The sequence below is a fragment of the Parasteatoda tepidariorum genome, chromosome 4, assembly GCF_043381705.1.
Source record: "Parasteatoda tepidariorum isolate YZ-2023 chromosome 4, CAS_Ptep_4.0, whole genome shotgun sequence".
Lineage (NCBI taxonomy): Eukaryota > Metazoa > Arthropoda > Arachnida > Araneae > Theridiidae > Parasteatoda > Parasteatoda tepidariorum.
This window is the reverse complement of record NC_092207.1, coordinates 53,911,416-53,927,221: the sequence shown is the minus strand read 5'-3', so window position 1 is coordinate 53,927,221 and position 15,806 is coordinate 53,911,416. Positions and strand designations below refer to the sequence as shown.

The 15,806-nt window shown below is 27.9% G+C and overlaps 1 protein-coding gene across 1 annotated transcript in view; it reads right to left on the bottom strand.

The window, feature by feature from the left end:
- The window catches only part of LOC107452080 (thymocyte selection-associated high mobility group box protein TOX), a gene marked incomplete at its 5' end in the record, with an annotated part of 95,899 nt that overhangs the window by 31,876 nt on the left and 48,217 nt on the right, over positions 1-15,806 (bottom strand). Inside the window, 2 exon segments of the mRNA XM_071179821.1 lie at positions 1,674-1,778; positions 3,467-3,577. Of these exon segments, the coding sequence (XP_071035922.1) occupies positions 1,674-1,778; positions 3,467-3,577 (216 nt within the window).

The following is a 15,806-nucleotide window of genomic DNA, read 5'->3' as shown; positions in this document are numbered from 1 at the left end:
GTTTCTGTTGGTTCAATTAAGATTATTACTTTGAATGCTTTTCACTAATTGTTTCTTAAAATGGCTATATCATAAATGATAGATACAGCCTCCTCCCACGCCCACTGCATAATTCATCAAAAAAGCACGAAATTAGATTAAGATCGAGTAATTGAGGTCATATGCACAATCGAAATATGCGGATAATTAAGAATAATTACTCTGAATAGGGGATAGGCAAATCATCATCATTTATTTTAATTTCAAACAATTACGCGCAAATTATGCGAAATCATAACCATCTGAGATGGGAGTGTAACAATTAGTCTTTTTTATGCAAATGTTTCAGGCTTAAACTCAAATTGGAAATTTTAAAAACAATTCAGTCGCATATTTTTAAAACTAAGGAATATAAATAATTCAATAGGTGAAGTTAATATACGCATTAGAAACTTAATATTTTATAATTTCTGGTTAACAGTCTATCCATGTAGAAGGTTAAAGACAAAAGAGATAGTTTGCACTTTTATGTAGCATTCTATTTGTTAACGTATGTACTACACGCAGCGCATTTACAACAGAAAAACCTTGGTTCTTTACAGAGGCTGCGAAGAATATTCACATACCACTGTGTACACGAATGTGCGTAGTACAAATATGCTAAATTTCTCTAATAATTACTCAAATCCGTATTCTTGAACTTTCAGAACATAATTTAGAAATAAATTTCCTGTTAGCCGCATGTTTTTAAATTACATTTCAGAAATGTTCAATGACGTAAGTCCTCAGGGGCGGATCCAGAAATTTTCTGGGGGGGGGGTCATAGACTCAGATCCCCTCCCCCCAAAATAAATTTTTTTACGAAAACTTTTTTTAAAAATATTTTTTTTCAAAAAAAAAACAACTGGGGTGTTTAATGCTAGTCTTCTCATTTATTTTTTTCATAATGAACAATACATAAATAATTCAAGTATTCAAAATCTTTAAATAATAAATGTAATGCGTTTTTTAGACACTTTGGCAAATACAATCTTGGTTAAACCTGTTGAAGCGCGCTTCAACATTATTAATGTTCACAATGAAACTATGACGAATTTCGTTTTAATCTTTTGGATTTTGATTCTTGAAACAGTGAAGAACATAATTAGATGAAGAAAAATCGATTTTTCCGACCTACCTAGGTGTATATGCCCCCTTAAATAATTTTTAAAATATTTCATTTCATTTGTAAACTGTTAAAAAAATTATTATTTTTATATATATTTTTCAATTTGGGGGGGGGGGGTCATAACCCCTATGACCTCCCCCCGCTGGATCGCCACTGTAAGTCCTTATTTTACTTTTTACTTAATTTGCTTCAAAACAGTATGCATTAAAGCTCATTATTTTGAAAATCGTTTGAAAGAATAGCTGTCATGGCGAAACTTAATTGTTTGTTCCTTCTGATTTTAACAAATCATCACATCGATTAAAGCATCGATATTTTTTCTAAGTATAAGCCACGACTTTAAATAATAATCGTTTAACAGCCTTTTTATTTTATTTTTAAACTATCGTGTTTTACTGACTCAGGTATTTCGGAGGACCAACAAAATGTCAATGTTGGGCAATGCGTGGCACGCGGTTGAAAATCTCTACATTAGAACTAAAAAAGAGTGAAAAGTAGATACAATAGTTATGGAAGTCTTACGTACGTGTTGATTGTAAATTTGACAGTCTGAATAATTTTCTTCTTGTCTAGGCAAGTACACACAAATTTGATCGCAGCTCAGTTTTCGTTTGAGGTATTCCACAGGAATCTTGATGAAGAAAAGAAAAAAACATTTTTTTAGAAAAGAAGAATTCATTTAAACCAAGATTAGATTAAATAACAGATGCAAGTCTAAAAAGAGACAGGAAAAATGTAATAATGATTACAATAATATCTTCAAATCGTTTGGATTACATAAAAAGGTATGATATCTGACTCGTAAATGCAATTACAAATAAAAATAAAACAATATACATTGTATTTGAAACACATAATTAATTTCCACAATTGTAATTTGAACATGGAATTTTAATTTCAATACACAATTGTACTCGAATGTTAAAGTAATAAGTAAAATTTTTATATTATTTTTTTTTTTTTGTAAAAAAGAAGAATTCATACTTTATATATTAAACAAGTATCGATGAACAAGTATGTTTTATTATTTAAAACACATGTTTGTTTAATTAAAGACAATCAAGTATCATATTTTGCCATGGTAACATGACAAACTTTGATTTTTTATTTTAATTTAGATAATACTGAATTGATTTTCAAATATTTTTTTTTGTTTCTTTCGTTATCAGGTACATTAAAGAAATTTTTTTTTTCAATTTGAAAATTTTGACTCTTGAAAGAGAAAATTAAGAAATTTTTTTCAAAAATGATTTTAAGAATTAATAAAAAAATCAATAACTGTAAATTCAAAAAGAAGTGTTGAAATGTTCACTATAACAAGGGGGAGAAAAAATGTTTTTTTGAAAAATCAATTTTGTATTTCTTGATGGTACATCGAAAGGAATCATTTATTCAGAATTGTGATAGAACACTCAATTCAGCATTTTTTTTTAATGAATCTTCAAAATTAGAAAACGATTAAAAAAAAATTTAAAATTTAGAATCGTTTACAGATTTTCTTTTCTTTTTAGCAAACAATTTTAAAATTGTCTACATTTTGTATAAAAGATTCTAAAATTATTTAAAAAATGTATTTACATTAAAGAAAAATACATTTAAATAACATTTAACACTTTTGGGTTAAAACTACTTTGTATTATAATTTTAAATGTTGCGCAAAAATAAAGACTATTTTTTCAAAAAAATTACTGATATGATAAAAAGTTTTTCCTATCGATAAAGTTTGCCTCATAAGTTTAAAAGAATGTTTTCTTTTTATTGAAAAATAAAATGAGGTGACAATATTAAAACTCTCGTTAATTGAAATGATTATACAAAACGTAAACTTAATAAAAACAAACATAATAAAACTTAAAATACAAAATATAATCTGTAGGATAACACAAAATACTTACATAGAAAAACATTTTTAATAATTTTATAACGAGGAAAAATATTATAAAACGAAGAAAAAAAAGTAGTTCAGAAAAATAACTGTACTCTGCTTTAAAAATCCAAATTAATTTGTTGTAAGGAATAATTTTGAAGAATGACAACTACCAACCATAAAACTAGTTATTAAACTTTTTTATAGAATAAATTCTTAACATCCTTTATGTTTTCCTAATACTGAAAAATTTAATGCTCATTTTTTTCATGAATTTTTTTTAAATGAAGAATTAAAAAAAAAAAAGTTGCTATTCCTTGAAGATAGATCAAATATGCGTTTAATCGTGTAAAAGTTACAGCAGAAAATAAAATTTCCATTTTTTATTAAAAAATCATTTTAACCAAACTGTTATAAACCTAAATTATAGCTGAAATATAAATACAGGGTACCTGATTTCCGAAAACCCCCTGACCGCTACACCTAGTTGCAGCAGCAGTTGGTGCGTAGCTTAATGGTGGAATTTCAAACTCTTCGTCCCCGAAACTTGGAGTATGGAACGTCTGTAAAAAAGATAAAAACAATTACATTTAATTGATGCTAACAATAGAAAGACAATCAATCAGCAAATAATAGATATTTTAGAATTCAAGATAATTTGTTTCAAGTTATTTCAAACTGCTCTTAACATTAACAAATTCCCATTCTTTCATTTTTAGCCCAGAAAATTTTATTAAGTCCATTAGATTGTAAAATAGTACATTTATTATTAGTAGTAGAACAATTTGCATTTGATTAAAGTTGTAAAACTAAGTTGTAAGAAGATCAGAGGTAACAGCAAAATATTTTAGTTTCATTCTTATTACTTTCATAACTGAAAAGTACCATCTTGAATTTTACAAAAAATTAATAATTTATAGGGGAGTAAAAAAGGGAAGAAAAAAAAAGGAAAGAACAAATAGATAAAAAAGAAAAATTCCATATCTTTTCCTCCGATATGGAGCAATAAAGGAATGGAAAAGAGAATTCAATACAGATGGTCATAGTGTTTGTTAAAAACAGTTAGTCAGCGAAATTTCAGCACTTTTTTCGCTCCGCCGACGACAATTTCATTTTTCTTTTCAATTCCGGCAGTTTCATCATATTTTTCAACGCCACCCCGTTTTTTGAGAGCAAACCCAAAAATGTTCGAACTTTTTTTTTTCGTCAGCGACTGCTATTATTTTTTAAGATATAAGAAATTTACAATCGTGCAAAATGCATTGGAATATTTTTTAAAAAAATGTGACAATTTATGTGTAATTCTATCTCATCTAGTATGAGTTAAATTTTATTAGAATCAAGGGCTCCAGAAACTCTACTCCAGAATTTTCTGAAGTAAATTCATAATAGAATGTATTCAAAATTAGAAATGAAGGTCGCCAATAGCCCATTGTGCAGCTCTAGTGCGACGTAAATTAACAACAACAACAACAACATCAAAACTAGAAGGCAAGTGATCAATTGGTGGTACACTGTAAAAAATTTAATTCTGGATCAAATTACAGAAAAAATTATCTGCACTCAGGGAGCTAGTACACTTCTTACCGTAAAGTTTTACTGAATGATAAAAAAGTCAATTATTTTACAGAAATAACTGTAAAATCCTGAATTACAGTAATTAAATAAATATTACTGTAAAAATTACGGTATGAATTTTTACTGTAAAATGCTGCACTCAAGGTGCCAGAACATTTTACTGTAATTTGATCCGGATTTAGTTACAGTGTATAACGGGATTATACACAGTGGAGAATGAACACAATTTTTATTTATTTTCTAATTTTGTATCTTGATACTATTTTCAAATGCAGTTTTCTAAAAAGTATAAAATATTGCCAAATGTTTCGGAGTGGCTAAGATTTTAAAATGCATGATACTGTTTAAGAATGCATGATACTATTTAACAATGCATGATGCGATTTAACAGAAAATGGAATCATGAAAAGTATTTTTTGATTTGAAAAGGATAAATTTTTTTGCAGTTTGATGTAATTAACTTTTAATGCTTTGAATGTAATTACATAAAATAGTTTTAATAAAAAATATTTCATAAAAATACGTCAAATGTTTATTAAGATATTCTAGGATATTATATTGATGTTAACATATTATTTCCACCAGAGGATAACATCAAACGCTGTAACTAACTCATATAATCTTGCGAAAAAATTATTACTCTGTGTCTTGCTTTCATAATAATTTTCTTATAGATAACATGTGTAAAAAGTTATTTCTCTTCCTAAACATCGAAACTGGGCCGCTTTAGCATTATATAATCAATTTTATTTCTAAAAATGATATTATACCTTCTAAGAAAATGCAATACCTCTTTAAGAAATACCATTTCATCACTGTCCATGCATGATACTATTTTAAACTGCATGATAAAATTTAACAGAATTTTTTATTTATTTAAATAGTATCACATATTTTTGCATTTTGATGAAATTAATTTTTTATATTTTAAATATATTTGTATTCATATTTATTACGATAGTTTTACTCAAAAGCATTTCATTAATCTAAAAAAATACTTCAAATATTTAAGGTATTCTGGGATATTATATTAATGCTGATGCATTATTTCTAGAAGAGAATATAATCAAATACTATAATTAACTTTTATAATCTTGCGAACAAATAATTATTCCTTGCTTTGTTTTCACAATAATTCCTTTTTTCAACATGTATTATAATTTATTTCATTTTCTAAGTATCAAAACTAAGCTGCTTTACCCTTCTCTAATTAATTTCATCTCCATATATGACTACACCTCTTGATACTTTTTGACCATGTATGATACTATTTTACTTAAATAAAAACATATAAAAGTATTTTCTTATTTCAATAGTATCATACATTATAATTTTTTGTATCTTGATACAACATTTAAGAGAATTTCTCTCAAAAATATTTCCCGAATCCAAAAAGAAAAAAACTTCAAATGTTACTAAGATATTCTAGGATATAATATTGATGCTAATGCATTATTTTTACATCAAACGCCATAATTAACTCTTTTATAATCTTGCGAACAAATTATTATTCCGTGTCTTGCGTCCACAATAATTCCCTTTTATCTAACATATATTAAAACTTATTTCTCTTTCTGGAATATCAAAACTGAGCTGCTTTAGCATTCTCTCTAATTAATTTCATCTCTCTCCATGGCGTTGGAAAACGTCTTTTACTGAATAAATAAGTAATTTGTTTACGTTATTAAAACTTTTGCTCTCTGTTTCTTCAAAATATTCTAGAAAACTAATGGAACAAAGATTCTATCCCGCTTCGTTGTCGTTATTTATTTATAAAATTCATTAGCCAACCCCCCCTTCCCAGTGTTCGAATTGCTTTTCTCTCTCTTTGTTCAAAAATGCTAAAACGTCCATTAAATTTGGAAATAATAATGAGTTTTGTATGATATGTGAAACACCTTTTATGATAATATACGGCGCTTTTCGTCTAAATGTTTGTTTAACTGTAATTCCCGTTTTTAGAATTATTTCTATTCCATTTGTTTTCAAATGGAATCTAATTCTTAAACAAAATGGAAGGTATTCTTTCATTCGAAATTAAGTAAATATGAAGGATTTTGTTGTTGATCCTTCTCATTTCTAATATTAGTTTTGAAGTATGGCATGCTCATGTACTAATTTAACTGTTTTGTGTAATTAACCCTGCAGAAAGTTGTTTATGAGCAATCTAGAGAATATTATGGTTTGAAATTCTTTGACTAAAAATTCCAGATACAAAACGTAGGTATTTTGCAATCAAGAATTATGATGATTTAATCCTGAACATATAGGCTTGACCAGTATAAGTTACAAAGTATAGCAAACAAAACATAGTTTTATATAGTATTTTTTTTAAATTAAATGTATTATTTCTCTCCAAATTTTAAATGCTTTATCCACACAATGTTCCATTTTGATTTAATCTTCAAGATAAGAGTAATAAAGAAAAATAAAATTAGAAATTAATTTGATTTAAATGTTTTTATTTCTCTCCTATTTTTAATTATCTCGTTCATAAAATTTACCATTTAATCTTAATGTCCAATATAAAATTAAAGAAAAATAAAAGAAAAAAAATTTTTTGGTTAATAAATTATTACCTATATATAGAATTAAAAATATGTGATAAAAATAAAGTTATCATTTTTTTAAAAATTTAACGTTTTCATTTCTATACGATGTTTAAATACCTTATCAATAGAATGAACTATTTTGACTTCAACTTCATGATAAGAGTCTTGGAGAAACATAAAAGCATGGGTTCATTTATATAAAGCCAGGGCTAAAAAATAGAGGAAGATGTACGTTTTTTAGAAAGAACTTTTCTGAGTTTTAACGAAAAAAAAGAAGAAAAAGAGGTTGTAAATAATTCATAAAATAAAAATAATATGTTATTATTGGAACTAAAGAAGTTAGGAGTTGATGGCGTAATCCAGTTTTCATCATCTTTGTTTTCCTTTGACAACGGATAGAAATGACAATATTTTGTCAATTTTTTCAAGCATAAATGTGTATAGATGTGTAATAATTTTCTTTACTTGAAACTACAACCTATCAAAATACAGATGGCCGAAATATGCGTAATTAGGAAAAGAAATATACATGTATTATTTCTTATCACTTGCATGACTCATTTTAGCAAAATGTAAAATAAATAAACAATGAAAATTATGACTTTTACAATTAGAAATGAGATAACGATTGCTAAAAAAATATACATGAGCAGCAAATGCTAATTATCAGAGTCAAACTATTAATTATTATTTATTTATTGACAAATAACCATAAAGACATTTGATTAACATATAGTGAAATATTTTCATTTCTGATATCGACCATGTTTCAGTTGTAAAGGAAAAACATGCAACTGAGATAAACTTTTATGGTTTATTGTTCTATCTTTATTTGTTTAGAGAAAATAAGTAATACTTCACTCTTTTTACTCGACAAGTTCAACATATTTTTTTAATATATTAGAACAAAAATGAAATATCGATGTTAATTTTAACTATAGCTTGTTTGGCTATACTTTCAATAATTTTGAACTTTATAGTTCACTGTCAAAGTAGCATTGTATTGCCAGACGTTTTTGGTCGATGTACAAGCATATTGCTTAAACAAGAACGCTTGTCTACGTACGAGCATATTGCTTAAACAAGAATGCTTGTCTATGCACGAGCATATTGCTTAAAACAGAATACTTGTCTATGTACGAGTATATTGCTTAAACAAGAATGCTTGTCTATGGACGAGTACATTGCTTTAACAAGAATGCTTGTCTATAAACGAGCATATTGCTTAAAACAAAATGCTTGTCTATGTAAGAGTATATTGCTTAAACAAGAATGTTTGTCTATGTACGGGCATATTGCTTAAACAAGAATGGTTGACTATTATGTTTTAGTATCTAGTGAGCAAGAAAGCAATTAGGAAAGAACTGCTTTTGCTGTTCCATGGGTTGACGAGCGAAAGCGAGTTTGGACCGGTAAACACTTAGTATGTTATTAGTTTTTTTATAAACACTAATTTAGGCCATAATATACCATTAATTATTAGGAAATTATTAGCCATGCCATATATTAATTTTAATTTATCATAATTTTTTTTAATAAAATTAATTAATGTTTCGAACTTATTCAGGCCCATTGATTTATATCGTTCAGAAAATTCTCCTTAACAGTGTTTTTGGACGCTTTTTCGTCAAGGAAAATTAAAAAGCCACAGTTTAAGTGACTTACTAGAAGCAAAGCTATAATTTTAGACAGTATAAATCATCTTATAGTAAAGAATAATCTGGGCTTCAGAACAAACAAATAACTTAAATATTTTAAAAATTATATAACTTTTTTAAAAATCGCCAACTTCGTACGATTTTTTCACATGAATGAGAATTATCAAAATCAATAAATAATTCTTGATTTTCTCAAATTTTTAAGAGCCCAGATTATGCAGCCTCTGAGTAACATTATTAAAGATTCAAAATATTAGATCACAAATGCTTTTAATTTTGACTTAATTGTAGTTTATCATCCCATTGACGTTTTACGCTATTTTAAAAATTAGCCTATAGGTCACTGTCTTAAGATAGGTTTAACTTGACCCAACAGTCATAAATAACTGTTGCAAGTCCATAATAGTTATAAAAATTGCAAAATGTTCGCAAAAAAAGGGTCATTTCATGCTTAGACAGAGTTTTTAAAAAACAACTCTAAACACGATAGTGATCTGTAGAAGATACAAGTAGAAAAATTTTAACTAACCTTATAATTTTATGCAGATAACTTATAAAAATGCAAATTACAAGAGAAAACAGCCGAAAGGAAATTATATAAGTTGTTTTCACAGTTAATCAAGCATCCCTCCGATATTGATTTTAAATTTATTACTTTGTATTGGATTTCCAAGTTGATTATATATTCCTTTAAACTGATTGTATATACTAGTTTGGTGGAATATTTAATTCCATAGACGAATATACTATGGTATATTTAATAGCCAGATAGTGAATTCGGAACCTACTATGGATATTATTAATCATACTGTTCAAGTGTTTGAAGGTACAATTCATCATACGTTGCGCTCGGCTTTACAAATTAATCATACCTTTCACGTATTTCAGCTGAGCAATGATTCATACTTTTCGCATGATAGATTAAGCATGATGAGATATGGGATATATATTACATACAAAATGGAATTAAATTATTGTTAATGGGTAGGTAAAAGTCACTAGCACGTCACAACAGATTAAGTTACTTTTGTTTTGATTCGTAAGTGCAGTTATTTTTATCTTGAATTCAAGATTATTACACGCAAATTGTTTAAAGTTATATAATTTTCTCATTCTCAAAATGAACTCTTACTGTTATTTTTTCCATAAACTAGGAGGGTCTGTTGCGATATATATGTATTTGAAATATTAGTAATGAAAAAAAAAACAAGCATTAAAAGTTGATCCAGACTTATACGACATTCAATACTATTTGACTGAAGAAAATAAAAATTTCATGTCTGTATCAGATGCAAATGCTTTTCGAAACAAATTTATGAAGATTGTTTTCACAGTAAAAAATTCCGGATCGAATTACGATATAAAGTACCGGCACTTTAGGTGCAACATCCGTAAAATTCCTTTTACCGTAAAATCCATTTTAACGTAAAATATTATACCGTATTTTTTAAAGTAATATTTATTTGAGTGATTCAGTGATTTTACGGTAATTATTACTGTAAAAATTATGGTACATAAGGTTTTTCATCCAGTAATGTGTTCCGATTAAAATGGATTTTACGGTAAAAAGTACTGACACCCAGAGTTCTGGTACTTTTTAATTGATCTAAAAAATTTTACAGGGTATGACGAATGTTATTTATTACTTTAGAATATATATAATAGTAATAAAAAATCCCTCAGACTTGAAATTATATATGTTGTAAAAACCAATGTAATATATTTGTATCAGATAATTATGTATTTCGGGACAAACTATTCGGATATTTTTAATTTAACAAGAACAAAAGATTTGTAAATTATATTTATATATCTGGAATTATAAAAATAAATAAAATAGTTTTTTTTACGAAATTTATAGTATGTCTATTGCAACCACGTTTATTGTAACGAGAAATAGATAGATTGTAGAAGATATACAACTTACAAATCTATACCAATATTTATACCTTTTGGAACAAAACAACTAGTAACTTTTTAACGGTTACGTCTTGAAAATCTTATTAATTTGGTATTTAGATAATAATAATGAAAGAAAGTTCTTGTGACGATGCTTTAGCAATGAGCGAGAGCTAGATAAAGTGTAGCGAATGAAAAACTGCATAATATATCACCCATTTATGAGGAAAATTTGAAGAGAAGATGGAGATGGATTGGACGTATCCTTCGTCTTAAACGAGGATAGCCCTGCTAACATCGCACTTACTTGGGGATCTGATGGAATACGCAAAAGAAAAAGGTCGTGACTTACTTGGCAAAGATACATGCACCAAAATCTGTGCAAAGCAAAACGAAATGGGAGGAGGCAAGAGGACTGGCTTAGGACAGGGGTGCCTGGAAAAAGAGACTTGAGGCCTTATGTGCCAGCTGGCGCGAAGAGGATAGGTAGGTAATGTATCTGCATCAGATATCAATGCATTTCAGAACAAACTACTAGAATATTTTTAGCTTAACAACGATTGTTAACAATGTTTACGTATTTGGTATTTAGAATATTAATAAAAACTAAGGACTTTTGCGAAGTTTTTTTTTCTTCATGCCCACTCTAACTTCATTTATTGTAAATGCATTTTGGAATAAATCACGCAGACAGTTTATGACCAGTAAGTCTTAAAAACATTATTTATTCATTTGCAATTACAGTAACCCACTTGTAACTAAGTTTTAGGAGACTTGTTGCAATTGCATTTTTTATAATGAGAGATTAATGGAGCTAGATGTTTTACATCAGATAAAAATTAATGCATGTTATAAATCTGTATCAGATACCAATGCCTTTCGGAACAAATTAATCGAATCAGTTCTTAGTTTAACAACAATTGTTAACATGTATTTGGTATTTGGAAATACTGATAATAAAACCAAGCACTTATTTCTCATGCTTACTGTAATGCATTTTGAACATAAAACGCAAACTATTTATGATCAGTATACCTGGAATACATTAATTTATTAACTTGCAATGTAGATCACAACAGTAGAAAAAAACCGACTTGTAAAGAAGTTTTAGCTGTCTAGTCGCAACTGTATTCGTTGTATTGAGAGCTAGATGGCAAATAAATAACGACATAATATATCTGTATCAGATATCAATGCACTTCGTAACATTCGATTATTTCCAATTTAACAAAATTTGCAAACGATATTTATGTACGTGGAATATTGATAATAAAATCTAAGAATTTCTACGAATTTTGTTTCTGCATATTGTAACTACATTTATTGTAACATCATTTATTGAAAACATTATTTACTAATTTGCAATGTTGATAACAACAATAGAAAAAAAAATCCACTCGTAATGATGCTTCAGTAGACTTGTTGCAATTGCATTCGTTGTAATGAGAGCTAGATATACTGTATCAGATAAAAACGAATGCATGTTATATATCTGTATCAGATATCAATGCACTTCGGAACAAACTACGCGGACAGTTTATGAGAACTAATGCCTTGAAAACGATATTTATGCATTCGGGGATATTGTGAATGAAGAATAGGAACATTCCAAGAAGAAGAGAGAGAGGATCATAAATTCCCGAAAATGAAACCATGTCTGTCGTTCCGCTTAGTTAACTTCGATAATAATTGACATAAATCAAAATAAAGAATCTAATCCCGGAAATCAAGGGCTCAGGGAGAAAGGGAGGAGATGTACCCTCTTTTCTTTGAGGAGTTTTATTTTGACGGTAATAAAGAATCTCGTTCCAATGATTTATTTATGTTTGTGGTACATTGTTGATATTTTCTTTACGTTTTTATTTCTTTTTCTTTTTTTTTTCGATGTAAAATTCAATAAATTGTTCAAAATGACACGATATGTTTCCATGTTAAGGGATCTAAAAGATTTTTTTCTGACAAAAGTTTTTGATTAAAACTTTTTGGGGGGTCAAAATAATTTTATTGTAGAAATCCAAAAAAATAAGTTCCTTTATTTAAAAAAAATATGAGCTAGTGTGATTTTAAAAAGAGACAGATTTACCTGCCCATTAGAAGTTGATTCAAATCATTAACGTGATTTCATGCATACAAAAGAACATAGTATCTCTTTCTTTCTTCAAATTTAGCTCCGAAGAAAATTAAATTATAAACTTCGTCGCATTTTGACTAAAAACTTTTTGCATTTAAATACTCCTTGTGATTTTTGTTAAACTTCAGTAAAAATTTGAGAATCTGATATGTAAAAAATTCTGGATGAATTTAGAGGTAAAATGAACTTTTACCATAAAACTCATTTTTACCGGAACATCAAAAAATTGATAGACTTAATTTTAATAGTTACTCATTGAATCACTCAAAACAAAATAAAAAGGTAAAATCACTGAATCACTCAAATTAAATAAATACTGCAATAAAAATGGATTTTACGGTAAAATGGATTTTACGGTAAAATGGATTTTACGGATGATGTACTTGGAAGTGCTGGTACTTTATATTGTAACTTGATCTGGAATTTTTAACACTGTAAGTAAAATTTTAGACAAGTTAAAGAAAGTTGAAAAAAGATATACAATGTTGTTTTCTTGATGAAATTGAAACCGTCTAAACTTTTAATATAACTGAAAAATTGAATTTTTTCCAGAACACGCTATTGTGAAGCATGCTATTTTTAGTTTTTTGATCAATGTACTAACTAAATTACAGCTTTGTTTTGATACTATCGGTTATTTCGATCAAATTGTTAGTTCAAATTATATTTTGTTATTTTTTTTAAATACTTTATAATTTATTTTAAAGATTTTATAACACAGCACTCGATTGTCATAATCATAAGACTGTAAAATTTACTAAAACTGAAAAATTATCAGAGTTATTTTATTAGTACATTCTGAGCGATATGGAGTTTAAACTAAATTTCACGAGGAAAAAAAAAAGAGTTTTTTCTTATCTATAAATAATGAGTATATATTGGTTTACACTTTTGATTTCAAATTTTACTTTTTTATTAATACAAAATAATGCGGCAAACTCTTGAACTACATCGTAAAAAATTACGGTAAAAAGTACCGGCACTTAAGGTGTCTCTACTTTTTACCGTAAAATGCTACGGAACAAAAAATCTGATGTATCGTAATCTTTACAATAATACTTACTGTAAAATCTTTGAAACACTGTAATTATAAATATATATATATCTTTAAAAATTACAGTTTAAAATCTACGTATTTCACAGTGAAATGAATTTTATTCAGGGTACCAGTACTTCTTACCATAATTTGACCCAGAAATTTTTATGGTGTACTAATATTGCAAAAATACCAGAAATAATAATTTTAAAACTTTCTTTTTTTTAATTTTTCAAAATATATTTAATTTTTAGTAAGTTTTGTATACTAGCAAATGTCATGTTGCGAACTCTAAAAATAACAACAATGCCTAAATGTCCTTTATTTAAAAATAAATTTTTTTAATATAAAACTTGTACACTTTCAAATGTTATGTGGCAAACTGAAATGGATAATTTGCTCACTACACAACCGTTTGCTGAAATTGAAATTACATCTCATAAAAAAAATTAAATGATGATAAAATAACATTAGTTTTCCATAAAAAATAATGTAACTAACCTAATGATAATATTATATTTCACGAAAATGATAATTTCGATAAATTCTTAAGTCTGTCAAAATTACAAATCGATACAAAATATTTTTCATAACGTATTCTTTGTCAAATTTCAAGTTCTTGGTTTTTTAACTTAAAGTCTTAATCGGAAGTTCTAACAAGCACAACTTAGTTAAACATGGACAGTAAAAACAAAAGTTCAAAAAGTTTCAAATGTAATTGTCACCAGAAAACACTACAACTAACGTAATTTAAAATTGCTTGAAATTTTTTTTTATATTTGAAGTGTTTGGCGGAACGTATTCGGTAAGTTTTTCGACTTCACAGTTTTAAAGTTAGAACATAAACTTGTCAAACATGATAAAAAAAGCTTTAACAACTCTCAACCACTTGCTGGAATGGCAATCACTACCCATAAAATAACAAAATTAATGATAAAGTGACTTTCGCATTCCATAAAAAATAAAGTAACATATAAAATGATAATATTAATTTTTTTCCTATGCCCACCTGGAGATTGACCTTTCGTCATACAGGCATCTGAGGGGCAGATTTGTTGGCCACTCTTTCAAGGGCACCATATTAGGTGGGCCAACGTTGCTCCCACAGTAAGGACAGATAGTTCAGAGAATGAAAGAACGTCCATGCCTTGCCCGGGATTTGAACCCAGAACCTCTTTGATGCAAGATCAGTTCCCTGACCACTACACAGATCGGTCGGCATAGTACTAAATTTTGAGAAAATGAAAATTCCAATCGCTTGCAAAGTCTGTCGTAAGTTTCCAGACGTTACAAAATCTTTTACATAATGTATAGGTACTTTGTAAGTTCATTGCTTTCTAAATGAATATATATACAGTCGAACCTCGCTAACTCGAACCTGGATTTCACGAATTTTTCGATATCTCGAAGGAAAAAAAATTCCCTTCAAATTTCCTATACACTCAATGTTAAAAAAAACTTGATTTCACGAATTTATTTTTTCTAATCCCTCGATAACTTGAATTTTTTTTCCATAAATAGTGCAGATTTTTTTTCTAAAATTAAAAAAAATATTCCAAAAAAATTTTTAAGATTGGCTGACAAGGCATAGAATGATGTGTTTTCCTCTATGATAATGAATGGCTTCAAGAAGTCTGGATTCATTAAAGATCACGAAAGTAGTCAAACAATCAATATCGTTAATTCTGCTGAAAACTACAATGAAAATGATTGGGACAGATTGACTGGACTCATGAAGCTTGATGACATGGAATTTCATGACTTTGTATACGTAGATGATGCAGTAACAGTGTGTGGTCAGTGGAATGACAATGATATCATCGCTCAAACGTAAGCTTCTTGTGAACTATCAGAAGAAGAGGATGAGGAAATCGAAGATTTACCGCCCAATGTTACTAACAAACAAGCACTTTCTGCAGTGGACACTGTAAGGAGATT